This window comes from Rana temporaria, chromosome 6 (assembly GCF_905171775.1).
Source record: "Rana temporaria chromosome 6, aRanTem1.1, whole genome shotgun sequence".
Classification (NCBI taxonomy): domain Eukaryota; kingdom Metazoa; phylum Chordata; class Amphibia; order Anura; family Ranidae; genus Rana; species Rana temporaria.
Window position 1 is genome coordinate 73,252,760 of NC_053494.1, and position 25,867 is coordinate 73,278,626.

General features: G+C 44.8%; 1 protein-coding gene across 1 annotated transcript in view; it reads right to left on the reverse strand.

Annotated features, from left to right (window-relative positions):
* Nucleotides 1-25,867, reverse strand: part of SNX29 (sorting nexin 29) — a 1,289,390-nt gene that overhangs the window by 513,002 nt on the left and 750,521 nt on the right. Inside the window, exons 10-11 of the mRNA XM_040358531.1 lie at nucleotides 24,412-24,491; nucleotides 11,092-11,195 (exon numbers count right to left, since the gene is read on the reverse strand). Coding sequence (XP_040214465.1) covers nucleotides 11,092-11,195; nucleotides 24,412-24,491 — 184 coding nt within the window. The remainder of the gene's footprint in view (nucleotides 1-11,091; nucleotides 11,196-24,411; nucleotides 24,492-25,867) is intronic.

Sequence of the window (25,867 nt, forward strand, 5' to 3'; positions counted from 1 at the left end):
ATAGAGACCGATCATATGCGTGCCCTGGAGCATATAGCTCACCGACCACCCCTGGAGCAACCGGGCATGTCGTGGACGGCCCAGCGCATTGCTAAAGGCCGGCACACGCTCGATGGCCGAACATGGGGGGACTACAAGGATCGAGGATCCAGCCTGTCACCCAGTCGGCAGTTGATTGTAGATCCCAGGATCCAAAAATGCAGGAAAAAATCAAATAAAAGCGGAAAAAAAATCGCAATAAAAAACATCCAGAGCACATGGGCCCAGAGGTCTTCTCCTAACGCTAGGCAGAAAAAAAACTGGGGCTGCATGATGCAGAGAGTGGGATGTACCCAGGGGACCCACCCCCTGGGAGGTGCTGTACTGAGAGAAGTGTTTTAACATTTGAAGTGCTTTTTTTCTGCCTAGTCTCTCCTGAAAGTAAGGATATATAACCGTAAGGTCAATGCTGCTGTGTCCGTCCATAAACGGAAGAGAAACATTGTTTTTTACAAGCCGGAAAATTATCGTGTGTACGCGGCATAAGTTCTGTGTCTTTCAGCTGCTCCGTTCTTCTGTTATCAGCAAGATAACTTCTGACAAGTTCTCCGAAAACTGAGATAAAACCAGCCTGAAATTTGTGTAGGGGTGGGCACTGAAAATAGTTTAGTAGAGAGCTGGTCTATTCACAGCACAGCTCTGCACATTACTTCCTTCCTTCGTCTATGTGGAGTGGGAGTGTGTGCTTTCAGCTGTCACACAGTGTATGCCAAGAATCCACACCCAGTGCTGAACAGGAGGAAAACATCTCTAACACGATGTGCACTTTCTAAAGAATATAGCAAGCTGAAGACAGCAGATATACATGTAAAACATATGCAGGGAGCAGCGACATGCAGTCAGGGGAGACAGGGTCACGAACATTAAAAAAAAAATGAGCTTCGAGGATCATACCTCGGCGACATGGGGTCATAAAGACTCCTATGACCTATGGTTCCAGAGATATGGGACTTCTTGTGCAGCCTGTCAGAAACTAAATACGGAGCGGCCACTTTAAACTCTGACACACTCTGTTTGCAGCAGACTGAGAGGATGAGCTCACAGTGCCTCTCACTTCTTGTCAGAAAGGCACTAAGCTCAATAAACAGCTTGGATTCCAATGGTAAAGTATCATTTGTCCCAGCAATACAAATGCTCCAGTGGAGGCATGCCTCTCACTGCAGTGTCATAGAATAGACAAATGCTCCCTTCCAGCCCAGCCCTCTTAACCACTTGCCAACCGCCGCACACACATATACGTTGGCAGAATGGCACAGGCCAGCAAATGGGTGTATGTCCCTTTGAATTTGCCCCTTGCGGGCACGCGTGTGCTGCTGAAAGCACGTGGGTCCCGTAAACTTGATGTTTGCCGGTGGCCCGCAATCGTGAGACTGAGAGGCAGAACGGAGAGATCCCAATGTAAACTAGGCATTTCCCTGTTCTGCCTAGTAACATGACAGGGATCTACTGCTTCCTGTCATTGGGAGCATTGTTCGTTGTCATGTCAGTGGTAGCCCATCCTCTCTATAGTTAGAATCACTTCCTAGGACACACTTAATCCCTTGACACATTTAGCCCCCTAGTGTTTAACCCTTTCCAGTGTCATTTATGCAGTAATTAGTGGTTATTTATAACATTGATCGCTGTATAAATGACAATGGTCCCAAAATAGTGTCAAAGGTGTCCAATGTGTCCGCTATAATGTCGCAGTCCTGATAAAAACCGCAGATCGCCGCCATTACTAGTAAAGAATAATAATAATAATAACACAAATGACATAAATCTATCCCCTATTTTGTAGATGCTATAACTTTTGCACAAACCAATCAATATACACTTATTGCATTTTTTTAATGAAAAATATGTAGAAGAAAACATATCAGCCTAAACCGTGGAAGAAATTGTTTTTTTATATATTTTTGGGGGATATTTATAATAGCAAAAAGTTAAAAAATATTGCTCTTTTTTAAAATTTGTCGCTCTTTTTTTGTTTAGAGCACAAAAAAAAATTATCGCAGAGGTGATCAAATACCACCAAAAGAAAGCTCTACCTGTGGGAAAAAAGGACATCAATTTTGTTTGGGTACAACATTGCACGTCCGCGCAATTGTCATCTAAAGTGACGCAGTGCCGAATCGCAAGCAATGCTCTGGTCAGGAAGGGGGTAAATTCTTGTGGGGCTGAAGTGGTTAGCACAAGCAACAATGGGTGACAGAGAAGCCACACTAAACTCATTTACATTATAGAAGACAACAGACAGACAGATGGCTGGAGGTGATGACATTAGCATCTCCTTACAGTATATGTCCCAACAGTATGAATCAGTCACTCTTTCTAACATGGCATATACAGGGTTCCCAGAGTCTCAGTGGCGTCTCCAGCTTTCATATTTTGGGGGGGCACATGGGGGGACAGGGACAAAAGTAGGGGGGCCAACTATAAAATGCAAATATATATATATATATATATATATATATATATATATATATATATATATATATATATATATATATATATATATATATATATATATATCCTGGGGCCCTTTACTACGATCCCACTATGGGCCCTTTCACATGTTCTGCAGTGAGCTCCCTTCCTACTATACTGGGGCCCCCCAGGGTGGCAGAAAACAAGAGATATATGTCACCAGCACACCAAGAAAATATAAGGGTCCAAAGCAGTGGGAGAACTATCATTGTTGCAAAGGTTGTCTTGCCACCGGGCCCTGGTGTTCTGCCACAGTGGGGATCCCCAGCTGTCCTGGCCCTGCTATTTACAGCGCTGGTCTGGCATCTGTCTCCTTGGCAGCGGCGGCAGTCTATTAGGACCTAGTGCTGGTGACATTATGGGTGCATGCAGGGGAAGGCTGGCACTATTGGTTATAGAGAGCTGAGCCCCCAGCTGGTCACCTAGCAGCAGTAATGCTGTATAACCTTCTCTGTTGACATGCTGATCGGCATGTGATCCAGGTGATGCTCCCAGTCAGATCTAATAAACACAGTATTTATTAGCATCAAGAGTACAACCACATAAATATAATCAACCGTATGATCAGCAGCCATGTGGGCTCTATGCCTGTAAAGTGTGGGCTTTGATCAATAAAATCTCTGATATTTATGACTAGGATTTGACTAGGAGCATCACCTGGATTGCATCCCGATCAGCATGTCAGAGAAGGGTCCACTGCTGCTAAGCAACCTGCAGGGAGCTCAACTGTCTACAACCAATAGAGATGGGCTCGGGTGTGTTTGAAATCCCACATGCCTGATCCCGCCAGGAAGCCGACACTCCACAGTGCTAATCAATGTATGGGCTGCCTAAGAGCTAAGACCAGCCATAGACAGTTTAAATCTCAGCTGGTTCAGCAGAAACTGGCTGAGATTTGAACCATTAATGAGCAGATTCTCTTATAATTATCACTAGTGGTTGCTGTATAGCCACTGGTGATAATCACTGTTTGTCGGGAGAATACAATTGCTGTCAGGAGGGATATTCCCCTGTCACCACTGTCTGTTGATGGGGGAATCATGCAAGTTTCTTTCCTGCAATCTGTGGATGCAGGAAAGAAATTTTGAACCGTATATTATCTGCCTAACTGAAAGTGAAAGTAAATTGTGAATGTTTTGAAAGAACAGGAGAGGGGGAGGGAGACAGATGGGGGGGAGAGAGAAGGGATGGAGATAATGTAGTTCAGTGATTACAGTGTACTGCAGTCTGCAGTGCACACACTTAAACACGGTCCAGGCTAGAATATCTGGTTGTGTGAGCGCTCACATTATGCAGTGATTGCGAGCAGAGGGAGGGGGAGGAATCCCCCGCAGAGCTGACTGGGGACGCTCTCCCTCTCGGGGAGCAAAATACAAATATTGCAAAAAAAATAAAAAAATATTTTTTTTTTTTTTGGGGGGGCACATGGTGGGGCACAGCATGATGTTGGGGGGGTCAGGGCCCCCTCTGCCCCCCCCTAGGGACGCCCCTGCAGAGTCTGTGTGTCTTGGGGGGACATGGACCTGAATCCAAAGTCACACCATCTCAGGGGTCCCCAGGCATACAGCTCACAAAGAGTTTCCCCAAATGACAGGGCCCATTAACGCAAGACAGGAGGCTAGCATTCAGTCCCCTGTAAGAACCTCTGTATACTGAGTCTGTCACACCCACAATCCCATGTTTTTCTCACCCTGTTAAGAGGGAGAATGAGAATCTGTTGCCTGCTGAAAAGGTACTGTTATATCCAAGCTAAATCATATATATGTTTTATTATGGTAATTAACCCCTTGCCACCCAGGCTGGATCCTCGAATTCTGACACTACTCTCCTACATGTTTTTTTAATTTCTGGAAAATTACTCAGAACCTCCAAACATTATATATAGTGTTTTATCAGAGACCCTAGGGAATAACATGGTGGTAGTTGCAACTTATTATGTCACACAGTATTTTGCGCAGCAATTTTTTTAGACGTGTTTTATTTATTTTTTTTGGAACAAACTGTTTGATAAATAAAAAAATAAAAAAACAACACTAACGTTAGTTCAATTTTGTTGTATAATGTGAAAGATGATGTTACACCGAGTAAATAGATACTCAACATGTCAGATTTTAAAATTGCGCACACTTGTGGAATGGCGCCAAACTTCAGTACTTATAAATCTGCATAGGAGACTTTTTTTTTTACAAGTTACATGTTTAGAGTTACAGTAAGGTCTAGTGCTAGAATTATTGCTATCGCTCTAACGTTCACGGTGTATGTAACCTGTGTGTATCTGGCTCTGATACTAGCCAGTGCCTCTCCAGCCACTGACCTCACCGCACATCCCTGGTAGGGAGATTTGTTTGATCTCTGTATATCATCTTATGCCCTGTACAGACGAGCGGAATTTACCTAGGAAAAAAGTTGAATGTTTTTTCCTACGGGATTCCGCTCAAGCTTGGCTAGCATATACACGGTCACACAAAAGTTCTCTGAACTTTCAAGTGTTAAGAACACAGTGACGTACAACACTACGATGAGGCGAGAAAAAAAAGAAGTTCAATGCTTCCGAGCATGCATCGAATTTTTTACAAGCATGCGTGTTTTTTTTTTCTGTCGGAATTCCATACAGACGAATGGATTTTCCGATAGGAATGTTTTCCGTCTGAAAAATTGAGAACCTGCTCTCAAACTATTGCTGGCCGAAATTCTGCCAGCAAAAGGGAGCATACACACGGTCGGAATTTCCGCTGAAAAGCTCACATCAGACTTTTGTTGGCAGAAATTCTGCTTGTGTGTAAGGGGCATAAGGCTATTTACTTATACATATTTACTTGGTTATATGGGAGGGTTTACGTACACTTAAATTTTAGGTGTATAAAGGTGGCCATACATTATATAATCTGATTGTACAATATTTGTATGATCCCATTTAGATTCACCAAAATGAAATAAATAGGAGGACACATCTATCCAATCACTCTGTATCCAATCAGGCAGAGCCATGTAATACATAGTTAATGGTAGATGTAAAGGAGATCATACAAACAGATTGTATAGTGAGGTTTACAGAACCTAGGACACACTCCTCCTGTTTTTGATATTACAACTTTATCCACAAGGGCTGTTATGTAATCACTCAGCTCCTGCACACTCTGCCAAATGAATGATCTATGGCTGTGTAGTTAGTGAGAACAGTATTCATTCACTGGATTTGGAAAATGTGCACCTGATGAGGGGTCGTAGCGATCTGCTGGAAGTGGGCATGGCAAATTGAGGATGTGTGCTAATGAGGTCAGCTGGTAAATTCCTTCCTGTGCCACATTCCAAGGTCTGTGCAAGAAGTAGTTTTTATAAAGCCAGCTGAACATAGAGGTAAGGGTTGTGTAAGATAATTAGAAAGCTTTTTTTTTATTTCTGCAAAAAAAGTACATTAATGGTATATTGGTACATTGGGGAGATGGAATTTTGAGGGAACTTATCCTTTAAAGCCTGGACCTCACTTTCCACCCCATCAGTTACAGCAATAAAAAAAAGGAGTTGAAATCTTTGCTGTATGTTGAAAAGTTAGACACTATAGTCCAAAACTTCAGACCTACTAAACGCTTTTTTACCAGATGGAAGCTATTTATGGATATATTAGTTTTCATCCTCAGATATATCCCTTCTTATGAAGACATTCCAATATACGGAATGGTATGCTAAAGCCAATCTCACAAATTATTTGGTTAGGTTAAAAATCCTAGAAATCACTTGGCCCATTGAGCCTGATTCACATTTATTTCCTTTATTTTCCAAGAGAGCAACTAGTTAGTGTTGTGCTAGTTACCGTCTGCTCATCTTTGTTATCTCTTTGTGGTCCTTTGCACATATGTATACTTAAAGAGATTGTACAGGTAAATAAAAAAATAACAAACACGTCTATACCTACCTGCTTTGTGCAATGGAATTGCACATAGTGGCCCAAACCTCCTCTTCTCGGGTCCCCTGCCAGCGTTCCTTGCCCCTACTCTCTGTTCAGTGCCCCCACAGTAAGCTGCTTCCCATGGGGGCACTTGTGCATGCTCCCTCCCGAGCCCCGCTGCTGTGGCCCCGCTCCCTGGTCACTGGCTTTTATTGACAGCATTGGGTCCTGGTTCCTCAGCAAAGCCAGTGAGACCCGGATGTGAGGAAAGAGAAGAGCTGCACGGCATTGGATCGAATGAGGGCTTAGGTAAGTAAAAGGAGGGTGAGGTGGGATCAGTTGATCCCTAAACATTTTTCACCTTAATGCAAGGAATGCAAAAAATGTACTTTAAAACCACAATATTTGTTGAAAAATTGGTTCTACTCTGTATGTGGGGCGAATTTCATCCACAGTTTTTGTTTTTTGTTTATACAAATACATGGAAGTTAAGGATTCAATGTATGTTGTATGTTGGCGCACCACTTCACCCCTGGAAGATTTTCCAATAACCAGGCCATTTTTTGTGATACTGCACGGTGTCGCTTTAAATGACAATTGCGTGGTTGAGCGACGATGTACCCAAACAATTTTTTTTTTTGGTATAAACAAAAATAAAAAGACTGGCAATTTTGAAAAAAAATGTATTAAAAAAAAAATCTTCATCCGTTTAGTTCAATATGTATTCTTCTACAGATTTTTGGTAAACAAAATTGCAAAAAGCGCATATTGATTGGTTTACGCAAAAGTTTTAGCATCTACAAAATAGGGTATAGATTTATGTTTATTATGAGTTTTCTTTACTAGTAATGGTGGTAATCAGCGATTTTTAGCGGGACTGCGACATTGAGGCGGACAGATCAGAAACTTTTGACACTTTTTTGGGACCAGTGACATTTATACACCAATCAGTGCTATAAAAATGCACTGATTACTTGTATAAATGACACTGACAGGGAGGGGTTAACACCAGGGGGCGATCAAGGGGTTAAATGTGTTCCCTGGGAGTTGTTTCTAACTGTGGGGGAGGGGACTGACTAGGAGTACAGAGAGATTGCTGTTCCTAATCACTAGGAACAGATAATAAATCTGTATTTCCCTGTCAGAACGGTGATCTGTTTGTTTACATTGACAGATCCCAGTTCTGGCTCTCTGTGGAGCAATCGTGGGTGGCCAGTGGATATCGCTCATCAGCTCCCCCGCTATGAAGCGGGCTCGCCTGCTACAGCTGTTAATGGAACTCACATTAGGCTAAGGCAATTTGTGGGAACGAGCCGACCTGCCACAGTATAATGACGGTGACTGGTCGACAAGCGTTAATGTTTTTGTGATGTTATGCTTTTTTAGCTATTGATATCTTTCATCTTTGCTTTAGTCATTTCTGAAATATTTAACATTTTTGAAAATTAACATTTTATTAAAAAAAAAATTGAGAAAAAACCCTGGCCCAGATTCAGGTACGACTTGCGCGGGAGCAAGTGTGATTTGCGCCGCGCAAGTACGGATTTGCTCCCAGGCAAATTTGCGGGTGACCCAGAAAGCAAGCTAAGCCTGAAATGTGCCATTTTTGCACGGAGGCAATTTCTCTGCCCCGACGCAATTAAGGGTCAATTTTGCTCAGGGAGCAACTTGCGCTCTCATGGTTTTCCCTGGGCAAATATGCAAATGAGGAACTGCCACTGATTCATAAACTTGCGCGTGTGAGGAGCATTTTGCTCCCAAAGCGCGCAAGCTGTTTGGCCGGGGCAAATTTGCACTTTATAAAAGCAGGGGCAAGTTAGCAACAGATGGCCACAGGTCAGCTGGAGAGCAACTACAGCAGCACCAAGACGGACGAGCTGAACAAGCAGAGCACCCACACTTTCTGGATCTCACATCTGTGTGCCAACATGCCAGGGGCAGCTACAAAATAAAAAAAAGCTCATAATCTGAGCATCAATAAAAAAAAAAAACTCAAAATCTGAGCATAACCAAAAAAACAAGCTCATAATCTGAGCCACCAAAAAAAAAAAATGGTCATAAATTATTTTTTTCTTTTGGACATCCTTGGCCCAAGGGTGCCCCGGCTCTGGCTCCTCAGACACCGTGGTGGAGCATGGGGTGGGGATGGAGGGGCGGGGGAGCATCAACCCCTACTTCATCTCTCCTGGCAGGTGGTGCCTGCAAGCCCTCCATGGCGTTGGCCAGGCGGTTGAGGACGGTGTTGGTCTGTCCCAACATCCTCATCTGCCATGTGGTGGTGAGCCTCAACTGCCGTCGGGTAAGTCTCCCCTCCTCCCGCACAGCAGCAGTGTTGGCCTCCACCGCACCTGCCAACCTGCTCACCTCCGAAGTTAATAATGCAGTGGCATCCTGCTGTTCAACCAGACAGGTCACAATGGCTGCGCAGTTACCACTAACATCCTCCAGGGTCTCATTCTGTCGGTCCCCCCGGTCAGCATGGTGGGTGAGGGCCTGCTGGACAGAGGAGGAGGAGGATGCCAGGCTGTCCGCCACCCGCCTCAGGTCTCCCACCATCTCCCCTATATGGTGGGTCTGCCGGGCCTGCTCCTCCTGCAGACCCTCACGGAGGCTGGAGGGTACACCCCTAGTAGAAAGAGCCTTCCTTGGAGGAGAGGCTGGGGCACGAACTGAGGGAGCAGAAGGGGAGGGGGTCACACAGGAGGGGGGGACACTGGAGGGGGGACACTGGAGGGAGGGACACTGGAGGGAGGGACACTGGAGGGGCTTGCCCTGGAGGGGGATGATGTTATGGTCGGGGGGGGTGGTGGGTCGGTCAGGGATGGTGGGATCCTCCTGGAGGGACACTGCTTCCTCCAGATTGAGGATAACGGCCTCCTCCACCACGTCCTCCTCCCTAGATGGACTCTGGCCGATATCCTCCTCCACCAACATGCCCAGGATCTGCAGAGGGCCTGACTGCACCCCATGATGTTCTGGGGATGGCGTGGGTCGCCCTACAGCCGAAGACGGCCCAGCCTCATCATCAACATCTGTGGATGACACAAAACAAAAATGTTGCTGGAGCAACACACTTATCATATGTTCCCTTCTACCCCCCTCCCATGATACACAGCAGATATGAGAAACAAAAACTTGTTACATGTTCCCTTCTACCCCCTCATATGTTCACTTCTACCCCCTCCCATGATACACAGCGAATATGAGAAACAAAAACTTGTTACATCTTCCCTTCTACCCCCTCATATGTTCCCTTCTACCCCCTCCCATGATACACAGCAGATATGAGAAACAAAAACTTGTTACATGTTCCCTTCTACCCCCTCCCATGATACACAGCTAATATGAGAAAAAAAAAACTTACCAGTCCCCAAGTCCCCAACAGTGGAGTCATAGCCTGGCAGTCCCTCCACCTGCTCCAGCGCTAGACTCTGAGAGATGACCTCCTCCTCCGGATTGAGTTGCACAGAACAGGCTGGTCCTCCTCCGGTGCCCCTGCTATGCTTTTTAATGTGGACAATTTTGTCCCGGACTCGACGCCGCATGTCCGTGTACTTTTTCTGGATGTCCATCCAAGTCCGGTCCTTAAAGCCCAGGGCATTGATGTCTAAGGTTATCGCCTCAAATGTTGCCCTCCTTTGGGCTACGGTAGTATTTTGGCGTTCAGCGCCATACAGAACAGCAGTATGGCGTGTCAGTGCCTCCAGCATGATCTCCATCTCCGCTGCCACAAAATTAGCCTTCCTCTTTTTTTTTTGGCTGGGAGGTGCCATCTCGCAGCAAAGGGCAAAATTACCTTGCTCAGGGGGGGGTGGAACAAGCAGGATGTAATTTTGCACAGGACCTGCGCAGGTCTGCCCCTATTTATTTGCTCAGTGCAAGCAGGTGGGCAAAATTTGCCCTGAAAATAGGCGCAAACCACTGCTGAGTGGAAAAAATATCATTTGCATAGGGCACACCCACTTTCACTTGCGATGCCTTACGCCCTGATTTTTGCCTTACAAAGGAGCAAGTTAGCAGACAAAAGGAATCCTGAATCAGGTGGCAATCTTTCCAATTTGCCCCAGCGCAGAGCAAATCAGCTGCTCTTCACATGTGCAACTAATGGGCAAATCTACCTGAATCTGGGTCCCTGTTTGTAAAAAGTTAATTGTGGAATTAACCAATCACATACTCATTCTGTTAATGCGTTGGTTGTTGGTCAACCCGCTGGAATGTTTCTGTGGGTAAGACTGAGGCCCCGTACACACGGCCGAGGAACTCGACGTGCCAAGCACGTCGAGTTCCTCGTCGAGTTCTGGGATGAAGCCGCCAAGGAGCTCGGCGGGCCGCCTTCTCCCATAGAACAACGAGAAAATAGAGAACATGTTCTCTATTTTCTCGTCGAGCTCCTCGGCGGCTCCATCGAGCCAAAACTGTACAGACGACAGAAGTTTCTCGGCAGAATCCGGGTTTTGACAGAGTTTCTCGGTGAATTCTGCCGAGAAACTCTGTCGTGTGTACGGGGCCTCAGAGTGCAAATGTGACAAGATCTGAAACTGCCGCTATTCTAAATGCACCTAAATAAGCCTAGGGAATCTATCGCCATATCAGCCAAGATTGCTATTAAGTGCAGTATAAAAAAGTGTGTGCGTATAGAACACATACAGTATATATCAGCATTTTACATTGAAACCAAGTTAAATACGCTGAATTACCTCTATTAATTTTTGTTCATATGAACTGGCTAATTCACCATGATCCACCGCTGGCTTTACTTCTGGAATGATTTCTCCATCGATATTTCGAAGGTTTGGGATTGCTGTTTAAGAAAGAGATGTTCCAGTGTTACAGAATTGCTTTCAAACAAGGCAAACAATCTTTGCATATTATGGTTTTAAAGGCATTAAAAGTCTTCCTACCTGTACCTTGTGTATTTCACCTACATCACGTGCATTAATCATGTAGTTTCATGGTGTCAATTGGTAGTAAAAAAAATTAAAAAACATGCGAACATAAATTAATCAACAAAATCATCTAACAATAAGCAGCAGCTAGAAAGTGAGATACACACCAATAAAAAAAAAAAGTAATAAAGCTGTGCGATAACAAATATGTGAAAATCAAAACAATTTGAATATATGAAAAAAATTTGAATATATGAAAAAATTTGAATGTATGAAAAATACCAAAAAAGTCCATAAGTGAAAGGTAAGTGTATATGAAACACCATATAACTTGAATCAGTCCTTAAACCACCAGAGAGTAAACCAGGGTGGTCTTATATAACACCAAAGCAGGCTTGTGCACCTCCACCACATAGATTTCAAGCTTACCGAAATGCAAGCTTTATGTTGCCGCCCGCCTACCGTCATATGACAGTGGAGCAGTGCGGTTCTCGTTCTGGACGGACGTCATTTGACATCAGCCCATTCACGATCGTGCGCAGCCCATCACTGTCGGTGGTGGCATGCCCCTGAGACACAGTGCGTCATCGACAGGGGTGAACAGCCATTAGGCATGGCTGTTTACCACGTGATAGGCCGTTATTTACATCACGGCCGATCACAAATGGTATTCCCCGCCTAAGTCTGCGTGTGTGCGCGATCGGGAGCGCGCAGCACAGTCATGTCGGTGGCGACATGTTCCCAGGAACACTGCTCGTCACCGACAAAGGTAAACAACCAATGGCTGGTGGTTGCTTACCACATGATCGACTGTGATCCATTCACAGCCGATCACTAAATGTAAACACAGACTGGTTACTAGCTGTTACCGGCTCTCCTCTCCTTACACACCATTTCCAGTTCCGATCTGTGTAGTGTCAGTGTCTGCACAAACACCACACAGTAAAGAGAACCTGTAACATCGCGCTCCCCCCCCCATTGCAGCCATCACCCAACAGTCACTACATAAGTGCCCATCAGTGCTTATAAAAGTGCACCGGTCACCCATCACTGCCCAAAAAGTGCACCTGTCACCCATCAGTGCCCATAAAGTGCACCTGTCATTGTTAGAGACTGCCATCAGCGGTGCTCCTGTCACCCATCAGTGACCATCATCAGTGACTCTGTCATCAGTGACCCATTCGTGACTCTCATCTGTCACCTATCAGTCCCATAAAGTGACTGCCATCAGTGATCGTCACCAGTCACCTGTCACACAGTCCATCAGTGACTGTCACCTGCCACCCGTCGCACAGCCAATCAGAAACATGTCCAAAAGAGTATATACCAGTGAGGTGGCCTTCCAGATCCTCTCCATGACTGATGAGTGCATCGGGGAGTTCTCATCAGATTCAAATGCCAATTCCGATTGTGAATAAAATTCAGCATTTGAACCGATCAAAAGTAGCGGATTGGTAAATGAATCAGAGGAAGAATAGATCCCTCCTAAAAGGGCACGGTGCTCTGGAAACCAGAAACCAGCAATATACCCCAGGATCAAATTCCCAGTACCAGCGCTGCCACCAACGATAGACCCCAAGAACAAAGGCCCAGTACCAGAACTGCCACCAGCTATAGACCCCAAAACCAAAGGCCCACTACCAGTGCTGCCGCCAGTGAAAGACCACAAAAAATGCCCAGGCCCAGTACCAACACTGTCGCAGCATCACGCCCAAATGGCAGCACAGAAACTCCAAACCCCACAACTACCAGCACTGGAGTGCCACGTCCCCCAAACCAGGGCCACTATACAACTTCCAGCTGGTCATGCCAATCCAACATGGCTGCCTTCCATATGAGAATCAGTAAGAATTCCCCCTTTCACCACACAGCTAGGTGTGCAGGCCAATAGCCAAAATGTTACTGAAATTGATGTTTGTGATGATGTTGAAAGTTTTCATTTATTTTGCCCGACACTTTACTACAATTCATCGTGGACCAGACCAATTTATATGCCCAGCAGTATATTGCAAACATCCCACAATCATCATACGCCCGTCCGTTTGAGTGGAAGGACTTGACTCTGGAGGAGTTCAAAATGTTTATGGGCCTCAGCATGGGGCTTACAAAAAAAATTAAGGGCATGCCTATTGGTCCACCAAATCCATCCACCACATGCCCATTCATTTTTCCATAATGTCCAGGTCCCGATACAAGATGATTATGTGCTTTATTCATTTCAGCGACAACACCCATTACAATAAATTATATAAAATTCGCCCACTCATTCATTTCTATTCCCAACGATTTTCGAAACTCTATGTCCCCGATCAGCATATATGTGTAGATGAGTCCCTGGTACCCTTTTCAGGCCGGCTAGGAATAAAACAGTACATTCCTTGCAAATGGGCCAAATATGGAGTGAAATTGTATACGTTTTGCGAGAGAGCCACGTGATATCTGTATGCGTTCTGCATATATGAAGGAAGAGATTCCCATCTCCAGCCCCCTGAGTGCCCGGCTTACATGGGCACAACTGGTAAAATTGTATGGTACAAAGAAAACTAGGCTTGGGACTTTAAATGAGGCGTATGAAAAACACACGCCTCCATCCCTATTGGATACAAAAAAAAAGTCCCAAAAACCCCCCTTTTTTTGGTAAAATTGTATGGGACCTGGCATACCCACTGCTGAAGAAATGTTACCACATATACCTGGATAACTCCTACACCAGCCTGCCCCTTTTCAAACACCTATACTTCGCAGAAACCCTGGACTGTAGAACCTCCAGAAAGAATAGGAAGGGCTTCCCACAAGCCATAGTGAAAAAAAAAACTGTGAAGGGGAAAAAGAGCAACTTTGAGATGCAACGAAGTGCTGACCTTGAGGTGGAAGGATACCAGGAATGTGTACATGATGTCCACCATCCATGATGACACTACAATTGAAGTTCAGAGAAGACAAGGTCCCATTGCCATTTCCACTTCCTAAAATTCAACGTAGAAGTTGTCACGTCCCTCATCTACCATCAAAGACATCCCCCCAGAAAACCTTCGCTCTGATGCTGTTAGCCGCCTTCATGAGCGCCACTTCCCGGACAACATTCCACCCACGTAAGCAGGCCGAAGACGCCAAAAAAGATGTCGAGTATGCAGCAAAAGAGGATTTCGAAGATATACCAGCTACCATTGTCCCCAGTGTCCCTCCAAACCCGGCCTTTGCATTGGTGAATGCTTCCAACTGTATCACACATGTGCACAAACATGCACATAAACACACACACACACATCCTTCACGTGTACAACAGCCCTTTCTTGTAAGGTGATCTTCGTAGTCTCATCTCTTGTTTCCACGTGTCTCTGAGACACAGAGAGCCAAGTACAGTCCACAATACAGTACAGGCAGCACACAGTAAAAGGGCACATGCAGAAAGTGGCCAGAGGTGGCAACAAAGAGACTAATGTGAGCTCAATGACACAGAGCAGCAGCAGCGGCCGACTCACATGCATACAGAAAGCCAGTGCACCCACAGAGCACCCCTGCATCTGCCCCTGCCTTCTCCCAGCCCTGCCAGGTGTCTGGCCCCTCAGTATGCCCAGCCCTCTACAAGTTTATGGGCTGCCCCCCTAATAGTGGCCCTGCATGGTGTAGACCAACGTTTCTCAACTCCAGTCCTCAAGGCGCCCCAACAGGTCATGTTTTCAGGCTTACCATTATTTTGCACAGGTGATTTGATCAGTTTTACTGCCTTAGGCCCATATTCTCGTAGATCGGCGCATATTTAGTCAGGCGTAGCGCATCTCAGATGCGCACCGCCGGCTTAACTTGGAGAGAGCCGGACCATATTCCCGGACCACATGCGTCCTACGATGCGCTCGCCTAACTTAAATGTGTCGGCGTAAGCAGGCGCAAGTGACGGTAGGAGAGATGTGGGCATGAAGCATTCTAATGAACCGTGACCCCATGCAAATGATGTCCAGACCGAACGGAGCATGCACCGGACGTGCCCCACCCTCTGCGCATGCGCAAAACAATAGGCGTACATCTCCGTTGAGTTGGGCCGGCCCAGTGCATAAAAGCCTCAGCACATCCGCCCAACTAGTGCAAAGTGACTCCATTGGATTTCTTTTGGTGTTTGGAGATTACACTTTGCTGCTATGCCTGGACCGAAAGAAAAACGGAAAAAAAACTACAGCCATGCTGAGAGGGCCATTATCGTCTCAGCCATGAAGCGTTTTGATTCCAGGCTCCATGGTGCAGATAGTGCCAGCACTAGTAAAATAAAAAAAGGAGGAGATCCTAAAAAAAGTGGCTGCCCAGGTCCTCACCTCATGGCCTTAGGCCATGAGGTGAGGACCCCCCAGGACATTGTGAAGAAAATGAATGACCTGCGGTGTGTGGTCAGAAATAAGATGGCCATCATTTCAAAACATGCCAGGGGCACTGGAGGTGGGCCAACCTGTCCGATCAGGCTCACAGAGGAGGAGGAAGTGATTGCCCGCTGCCTTCGGAGGGAGCAGGTGGAGGGCCTGGAGGGCCATGACTCAAGTGAGCCGCCCATGAGGACAGGTAAGTGTGTTTTATCTTCTATCTGGTGTGTAGCATGTTTGGGGGGGGGGGACATGTGACAAGTGTGTGGGTCCACCAACATGTGAATGTTTTGTGTCATCCACAGGTGTGCAGGAGGGAGCTGGGCCGTCTAATGCTGCCAGTGGCCGTCACACACCATCCCCCGAGCAGCCTGCTTCAGTGGCTCACCCCCTGGGAAGCCAACAGGCTTTGGTGGAGGAGAGTGGGCAGTCCTCCGCGCATGAGGTGTTTGAGGAGGAGATCGGCCATGAGGAGGTGGTGGTCCATGAAGAGGTGGTCCACAGCGAGCAGGAGGTCTTCTTATTTTTAGATGACTTGCATGTGGTGGCAGGACCATCCCAAAGCCACCGCATCTCCAGCCCCTCAGGGTCTTCCAACACCTTATCCAGTCCCTCCCGTCCCATCCCCCTCATCACCAGCCCCTCAAGGTCCTCCCCCTATTCAAGGGCCCCAGCCACTCCTGTCCCCAGGAAGGCGACCCACAAAACAAGGGGTGTGGCAGGAATGCTTCACAAAAAGCTGGCCAGGCAGCAGGACCAGCAAAGCCGCCATATGGGGGACATTGTGGAGGAATTGAGGCGCCTGAACAACAGCCTGTCCTCCTCTGGAGCAGTGCCGGATGCTCTCCAGGATGTGGCTGGAAACTCTGCAGCCACAATCACCAGCCTGGGTGAGCTGCAGAACACCACGGCAGAACTAGTGGGGGAGGTCAGGTGCCTGTGGATGGCTGTTCAGGCCCAGACTGCTTCCCAAGAGGCCCTGCTCACCCGCATAGCGGTGGCTCTAGAGGGCAGACAGGCAGCCAGGGAGGCACCTGGGGATGCTCCTCTACCTGGGGATGTTCCTCTACCCCCAAATGAGGCTTCCCCCAGGCAAGTGAGGGCCAGAAACCTGAGCACCAGGCGCAGCCCGTGCCGGGGCCAGTGATTTTTTTAATTTAATATTATATTTGCTCTGATTAAGAGTTTTATTATTATTTGTGCTCTGATTAAGAGTTTTATTATTATTTGTGCTCTGGTTAAGAGTTTTATTTTTTTGGGTGCTGCACAAAGTAGTGCATAGTACAGTGTGAATGGTGTGTGAATGTGGGGGGGCTGACACTCCTGCCAGTAAGGGGTGTCACCCTCGGTCGCTGGGGATAAGTTCTCCCCAGGTCCGTGTGAAAGGTGTATGAATGGACAGCAACATCATTGGAGCCTTGACGCGGCGTTGCTGCTCCTTAGTACCGTGCGGTGTACTTTGGTCTAATCCAATGGGATGTGCATGTGGGGTGTGTGTGCTAGGGACCACAGTGGTGTGCATGCGTGCATTTTCATTGTGCCATGTTTAATGTGTATTTTTAATGTTCAAAGATTCGGTCCACAAGACATCTCCTGATTGCTGATCCCTCAGAAGACGTGGTACCCTCGGTTAGGGGGGGAATGTCTGGTTGGGGGGGTCAGGTCAAAACGTAGGTCAATCTCCAGGTCCCTTCCTCACTGCAAAGTTGTGCAGCACACAACATGCAGCGATGATCTGGCACACAAAGTTCGGGGAATACAACAGGATACCCCCAGTCTTATCCAGGCATCTGAAACGGGACTTCAGGATGCCAAATGTGCGTTCCACCACTGCACGGGTACGTATGTGTGCAGCATTGTAGTTTTCCTCTCCTGGGGTTTGGGGGTTCCGGAATGGGGTCATCATATGGGGTCCCAGTGCATATGCAGAGTCACCTGGAAGGGAAAAGACAGGAGGATGTTAGTCATGCATGTGCCCCTCATGATGTCTGCATCATGAGGGGGGACAGTCATACCTGACACCCATGTCACTCACCAACCAGCCAGCTGTCCCCATACACGTTCTCTTCAAATTGTCTTGGGATGTCGATTTGACGGTATATAAAGCTGTCATGGCTGGATCCTGGGTGTTTGGCACGGACATGCCATATGAGGCCATGGACATCCACTATCACCTGGACATTGATGGAATGCCAATGCTTCCTATTCTGATAAATGTGCTCTGTCTCATGGGGGGGGGGGCTTTATTGCCACATGGGTGCAATCAATGGCCCCGATGGTGCGTGGGAATCCGGCAATTTGGCAGAACTCACGCATTGCCTTCAGCCGCTGGACCTCCTGGGTGGGTCTGATGATGTGGTGGGACATGCGTCTCAGGATTGCGGGGACAACCTGGTGCACACATCTGCTCATGCTGGTTTGTGATATCCCAACCACGTCTCCACTTGTTCTTTGAAAAGACCCAGTGGCAAGGAAATGCAATGTTGCCAGGACCTTCACCACACTGCATGTGAGCGTTGTGTTGGGCTGGTGATGTCATCCTGCAGGGCTCTGGTAATTTCCAGGATGGCATGAGGGGTGAATCTGAAACGGCGATACACCTCCAAATCACCCATGCCAAAGAGGCTAATGCGATGTGGGTATACCCTCTCACGTGCCCTCCTACGTGCCCTCCTCCTTCTACGCGCCTCTGCCTCTTCCTCTGCATACACTAGTAGTGCTAAGACCTCGCCTGCCCCTGGCATGTTGGCATACGAATGTGTTGTCCTATAAGTGTGGTTGCTCAGCTCGTCCGGGATGGTGCTGCTGTATTTGCTTTCAAGCTGACTTACTCAGGTCTGGAGCAAAGTTAACCGAGCTTTATGAGGAGTAACTTTCAGCCGGCCATTCGTCTTACGCGCACAGCGCATAGCCTACGCCGATCGCGCGTAGGTTCGGGAATAAGTACATAATTTGCATATTTGAATACTAATTCTATGGCCGCGTAGGATGCCATCAGCGGAAATATGCGCCTATGCTGCGTAAACTTAAATGAGTTAGGACGGACGGGAGAAGCCTTGTTTCTGGCGGATCTGGTTCTGTGACTGCGGCGCATAGATAGGACGGCGCATCTTTACACTTACGCCGCGCATCTCCATATACGCCGGCAGAACTTCTTTGAGAATATGGCCCTTAGTAATTAACACAGCTGTTTCATCTGAGGGAAATCCTGAAAACATGACCTGTTGGGACGCCTTGAGGACTGGAATTGAGAAACACTGGTGTAGACAGCTGATACATTTTGATGAGTGTGTGGGCTCTCCGGCTTGACAGAAGCTATTTGTATAATTGACTATTGTCATAGGAACACATTAGAATATTTTTATTATTTGTTAGTTATTGTTTCATTCACTAAATAAATATACTGAAATGAAAAAATACAGTATACATAATGCCCACAACAAAAGTGCAAAGTGTAAAATTTATAGCATTATACAAATAAACATGTGCTAAATCCAAAATGATACAGGGCTACGATAGTCCTGATATATCAAACACAAAAAAGTCCTTGTGAAATATTCTGAAACGAGTCCTGTGAAACCAGTATCCAGAAGTGACAACTTGCTTCACCAAAATGTAAACCAAAACACCCAAATCGTTCTCGAAGTAAGGATGGCAGCTTACCAGAAATAATTGACTCTTTTAATTGAAAAAGAAGTCAGTAGCGCTTGTAGCAAACCAAATTGCCAGCATATGTGGAGATGATGTATATGGAGAGAAGTGCTGCCTTACCAAAGGCTCGGATCAAGATATGAAAAATGAAAGTAAACGGCAATAGTGTAATCCCGTTTTAATACATTAAAAATCAATATAAAAATACAAAAGCCAAATTAAATTAAGGGGGGTGTAATGGCGCTTGCAAATAAATATAATAAATAATGCTAATAACAATATATAAATAATGATCTTCCAAAAAATAAATCCCAATTTCAAGTGAGAAAATCCGACATTTGCTGTGTGTCAAAAAGTGTTCCACTCCAGATATAAATCAAGGGTAACCACCCCACATCAATGAGTTAATGTGGAGGGTGATGAGAGTGAAATAATAATTAAATGACCTAATCAGGTAACCAATAAGTGCCAATAAAAGCAATCAGAATGAACAATATATATATATAAAAAAAAAAAAAAATCTAATAAAAATCAGAATATAAATCAATAAGACTCAAATCAATATATAATAATATGTGAAATAAGCAAAATTCCTTAATATGCTGAATCCACTAAAAGTGCATAGTGCCAACAACAATTAAAAATAGAATATAAAGTGAATACAGTCCAATAAAAATAGTGTAAGCAAAAATCCTTAAAAATAGAAATGTCCAAAAACATGCATGGGTGAGCAATACCCAATCAATAATAATGCAATGAAAAATATATATATAATATCCCAATAAATTACACCAAGGGATAAAACACAAAAAAGTGTCATGAAAAAATTATATATATATATATATATATATATATATATAAATAAACAGTGTGTCCAGTGCACAAACGTGCAGAATAAAAGGATCCAATGTCTTAAATAACAGGAAGAATAAAATATGATCATCAGATATAATAAGTGCATGAGTGCTCCAAAAAGTCCATAGACAATGCTTCAGTGCAAGAATATAAACATGCACACGTGATTGAAACCACAAACGCCAGGCTTTCCTCAGTGTGGAGATGAGTGTAATCACTAGCCCCTTACCTTTAAAAGGCTTATGTAAAGCCTATAGGAATGCTGCTATATGCATGTCCGAGCACCACCCAGCAGATCCGATCCCACGATAGAAGGCTCACAGGGTCCCAGCTTAGGCACTCAAAGGGAGAACAAAGGAAGCCTCCATAGTGTAATATCAAAAGGTAATTTACTATAAAAACAAGTAACACTCACATATTCAAGCTGTTACAAACAGCATGTAACTTCAGCGTGAGAATCGGATCTGCTGGGTGGTGCTCATCTCCACACTGAGGAAAGCCTGGCGTTTGTGGTTTCAATCACGTGTGCATGTTTATATTCTTGCACTGAAGCATTGTCTATGGACTTTTTGGAGCACTCATGCACTTATTATATCTGATGATCATATTTTATTCTTCCTGTTATTTAAGACATTGGATCCTTTTATTCTGCACGTTTGTGCACTGGACACACTGTTTATTTATATATATTATTTTTTCATGACACTTTTTTGTGTTTTATCCCTTGGTGTAATTTATTGGGATATTATATATATTTTTTTCACTGCATTATTATTGATTGGGTATTGCTCACCCATGCATGTTTTTGGACATTTCTATTTTTAAGGATTTTTGCTTACACTATTTTTATTGGACTGTATTCACTTTATATTCTATTTATAATTGTTTTGGGCACTATGCACTTTTAGTGGATTCAGCATATTAAGGAATTTTGCTTATTTCACATATTATTATATATTGATTTGAGTCTTTATTGATTTATATTCAGATTTTTTTTAGATTATTATTTGTTATATATTGTTCATTCTGATTGCTTTTATTGGCACTTATTGGTTACCCGATTATGTAATTTAATTATTATTTCACTCTCATCACCCTCCACATTAACTCATTGATGTGGGGCGGTTACCCTTGATTTATATCTGGAGTGGAACACTTTTTGACACACAGCAAATGTCGGATTTTCTCACTTGAAATTGGGATTTATTTTTTGGAAGATCATTATTTATATATTGTTATTAGCATCATTTATTATATTTATTTGCAAGCACCATTACACCCCCCTTAATTTTATCTGTTGTCAGTGTGAGAGCACTAATAGTCGTGGCTGCTGCTTATTAGCTTTATTTATATTGTATTTTAGCATAGTTGCCCTTGGTTAGGTTGGTTTGCGCATTAGTTCCCCCCCTTTTTTACAAAAGCCAAATGCCTGCTTACATGGAGGGGTGCCACGAACCCGGCACTGAGGCTGAAGAGAGATAAAATATGGACAATGTCCCGAGTGGAGGTGCTCTGGCATGCGTTCCACCTTGTGCGGCAGTAAGCCCGAAGGGGACGTCAATGCGTAACCTAGTAACGCCTCGACAGCTGTTTCGTGTTGCACGTCTTCAGTAATGCTATTTAGGCATTAATAAGTAAAAAAAAAGGAGTCCCATTCTTTACTTATTAATCCCTAAATAGCATTACTAAGGAATTTTACTTACTTTATCAGAGCTTGTCACATTATTCTCCCCTTGTTCGCCGCGGGGGGTATTTGAGCCCATGCCTGGCCCATGAACCATCTTTAGGTGAGCATTTGACACTTTTTTGATACCTGACTGTTTTTCAATGTTAAAATGTTGTAATTTTATATTTACTGTGTTTTTGTATAATTTTGCTTGTCTTTTGTGAATTATATTATATTTATTTCATATAGATCCTCCTGAAGAAGCAGTAATTCCGCGAAACCGGTCTAGGCCCTAGCCTGCTTAACTACCAACAATGCTGTTCTCTATTGTGGGATTTGGCCCAAATGTTTTTAACATTGTATAGTTTATTTTAAATATCTTTTATGCCATTACTTGGTTGTGTTATCAGTGCCTAGAAAAATCCTAGTCAACACCCCTTGACCTGTGACTATTGATGGGTTAGACGGCATTAAGCAGCCCTCACCCTATACTCACTTGGTCCCATTCTCTGTATTCAATTATTCTGGATGATGGCACATTATTATTTTATTTATTAGTCTTAAGTGAGGCAATACTCAAATTTGTTGTTTACATTTAAACTTATCTACTTATAGGCACGAGATTTCCCTTTTTTCTCTTTTTTCATTTAGCCCACTGGCTGGAAAAAAAACTGTGTGGACAGCTGGAGTTCTACTGAAATGCCAAAGAAAAAATCAGGCTTTTTACCCTTGCCCAATAGGACTCTGATGTATGGCAAAACTATGTTAATCTCAGAACTGAATGGACAGATATACAAAACCTTTGGAAGCTCTCCTAAATGAATTTGATTTGTGTGCTTTTTCTGGCTCAAGTTTAGATTGATCACCTTGTAAAACAACCCAATTCAGTTGAAAATAGAAATTAAAGGCAAAACATTTTTGTATATGTAGCACTACCTCCGAAGGAGCTTCTGGTTTGTTTTGGGTGGCATGTTACCTCTATTCCTTCGCCGTCTAGGGTATACGATGAGAGTTGATAAAACTTCAATGTCCACACTTTAGGCTTCCTTTTCTTTGCTTTATTTACCCAACGTGGTAAAATAATAAAAGTCATAGTTAAAGAGGCAGAAGGATAATAGGTAGTAGGTTCAGGTGTATAACTTTGTTCGGAAACACTCCTGCTTCCAGCAATGTAGCTTTCGTCGCCACTCTAACCAGAGTGGGTATTGTGCACCTGGATAGGCCTGTCTCGCTAGCCTAGCAGCCAAGGTGTCACACGGAAACTTTAGCAAAGTCTCTGGCACAGACCTTCCCAAATGTGGAGATGTATTCAGTCCAGAATTCTTCTCAACACAGGATTAAGCACCCGGATCTCTCTTGAATAAACTCTTGTGAACTTAGAACTGACAGGCGACCATCACTCAGCAATCGTGCGTCCTTCGATTAAGTTCAAGGTCTCTCCTGAGATACCAGCCTTGTGCTCGGTGCTCTCCAAGACAGGTTCTTCATTGGGTGACTTCCTCCCTCTGGACGGACAGCACAGGACCACTCTGCGAACGTAGACCCAGTCTAACTACCAGGCCTACATAGTAGATCACAACCCCAGACCAACATGGTCCCGGAGCCAGGAACACTTGAACACGCACCCCGGCCATGAGGGCCACACACGGGGGGGTGGTGGGATGACAGGCCAGGATCGGCCACACGATGACGTCGACCCAGAACTAATGACGTTTGTCCCTTATGTACTCTTCCCCAGCATGCACAGCGAGGCGATCAACCCCCACTGATTGGCCGCCGAGGAAAAACACCCAATACACCCTGACTCGACTGCTGCCACCCTTGGCCTGGGGTGGTACCAACACCCCAGACAACAATAGTGGTCACTCACAGTACAGCCACGGCTGGAACAGATGCCCAAATTTGGTAAAACAATACAATCAGAGGTAGTTAAATCTCTGACTACCCTCTAAATTTAAGGCAGCACCTGCTATGAAAGTAGCAGGCCGGTACATATAGATATAAAAATAGATTATAAATACCCTTTTCCCCTTTTTTTTATTAATCACATTCCCTCTGTTCTCAGCTGCATAAGAGCTGGGGGAGGAGGAGGAGAAGCAGCAGCACACTGAGCTTCTCAGTGAATGGATGTGCAGCAGGGATGTAGGGACAAGTCTGATCATTGGAGGAGAGCACAGAGAGTTCCCAGCACAGATAGAGAACTGACCATGGTGTGTTCTCCTGCTTAGCGTAGCAAGTTTGTATTAGGAAAGCAGAGGTGCTGGCAGGAACACCAGGGATTTCACACTATGGAAGCAAGTCAAAGAGAATAGGATATTTTCTTATACAACAAGTACATGCTACAGCAGGCACATATCAGGAATATGAAGAGTTGGGGTAACAAACGCTTTAAGCATCACTGTACTTCTTATTTGTGATGTTTTAGGACAGAGTGCCCTGAATTTTAAAAACAAAAAGAACTGCAGCTAAAAATATAATGATAAATCATACCTTAGGTGTACTTACTAATTTATACCAATGTTAACAATTTTTCTTTTTACACTAAAAAGTTCATTCATTTATAGATTTTAAAACATATTAGAAAATCAGTTAAAGTAACATAGCACTTACCGTCATTTTGTCCCACCTTTCTTAGCATCTGCACTGCACAAACATATTTCTTAAGCTGAACTTTCAATACTTCATTTTCCCTGCAATACAAAATATCAAAACGAATCATCCACATATATAAATTATATACTTAAAAAAAATCATATTCTGTGTTTGAGACATATTCTTGGGCAAAATGATAAAAATAAATAAATAAATCAACATGCTGGAATGAGTACCCAACTGCTTAAAGTGATTGTAAAGTCTTGTTTTTTTTGTTTTTGTTTTTTAATAGGAAGCATGGTATACTTGTATATATATATATATATATATATATATATATATATATATATATATATATATATATATATATATATATATATATAAGGTAATTAACTAGGCCCTTAAACAAACCTAGCTGACCAGACCATTCGTCACCTACAACCCTAAATTACAAAGTACTGTACAATACACATTATTACAAGTATAAACACATAGGCCCGGATTCAGATACATTGGCGCATATTTACGCCGGCGTAGCGCATCTTATTTACGCTATGCCGGACCAGCGCGGAGAGGCATGTACTGTATTCAGAAAGATATTACTGACCAAGATGCACCAGCGGAACGTATTTTCGACGGCGTAAGGCGGCGTAAGTGTAAGTGGGCGTCACCCCATGCAAATGATGGTCCAACCATGTCGCAGAGAGATACGCCGGGCGTATCTTAAACGGCGCATGCGCTGTGACGACGACGGATTGTTTGCCCCCATCTGTGCATGCGCACAACTGCGCCCGGCGTAACCCCTAAGATACGCCAGCCCACTGCCTACGCCCAGTGCATAAATACGCCCAGACATGCGCCCATCAAGTGCAAAAGTACACAAGCATTTTTGGGTGCTAGTACTTTTTGTTTGGAAATATGTCTGCACCAGGTACTTCGACAGACCGCAGCATGACCAACTTTAGCCCTGAGGACAAGGCCATAATTATTGATGGCCTCTCCCAATACGGCGCCCGCCTCTATGGGCCAAAGAGTGGCACCACTGGCAAGGACGACAAAACCCGTATTTATTTGGAGATCACCACACAGGTGAATGCCCTCGGCGTGGCGGCTAGGGAGCCTAAACATATTAGGAAAAAAAAATCAACGATCTGCGGAAACTGGTCAAGGAGAAGCTTGTGGCGATGAGGAGGCATGCCACTGGCACAGGAGGAGGACCAGCTGCAAAGATCTCCCTGACGGCAGATGAGATTATCGTTTCCAGGTGCCTGGATAGGCAGCTGGTGGAGGGCCTGGAGGGCTTTGATTCTGGGGAACAGCCCTTGAGGACAGGTAAGTGTGTTTTATCTTCTTTCCGGTGTGTAGCATGTGTGGGGGGGCAAGGGAACATGTGACAAGTGTGTGGATCCACCAACATGTGAATGTTTTGTGTCATCCACAGATGTGCAGGAGGGAGCTGGGCCGTCGTCGGCTG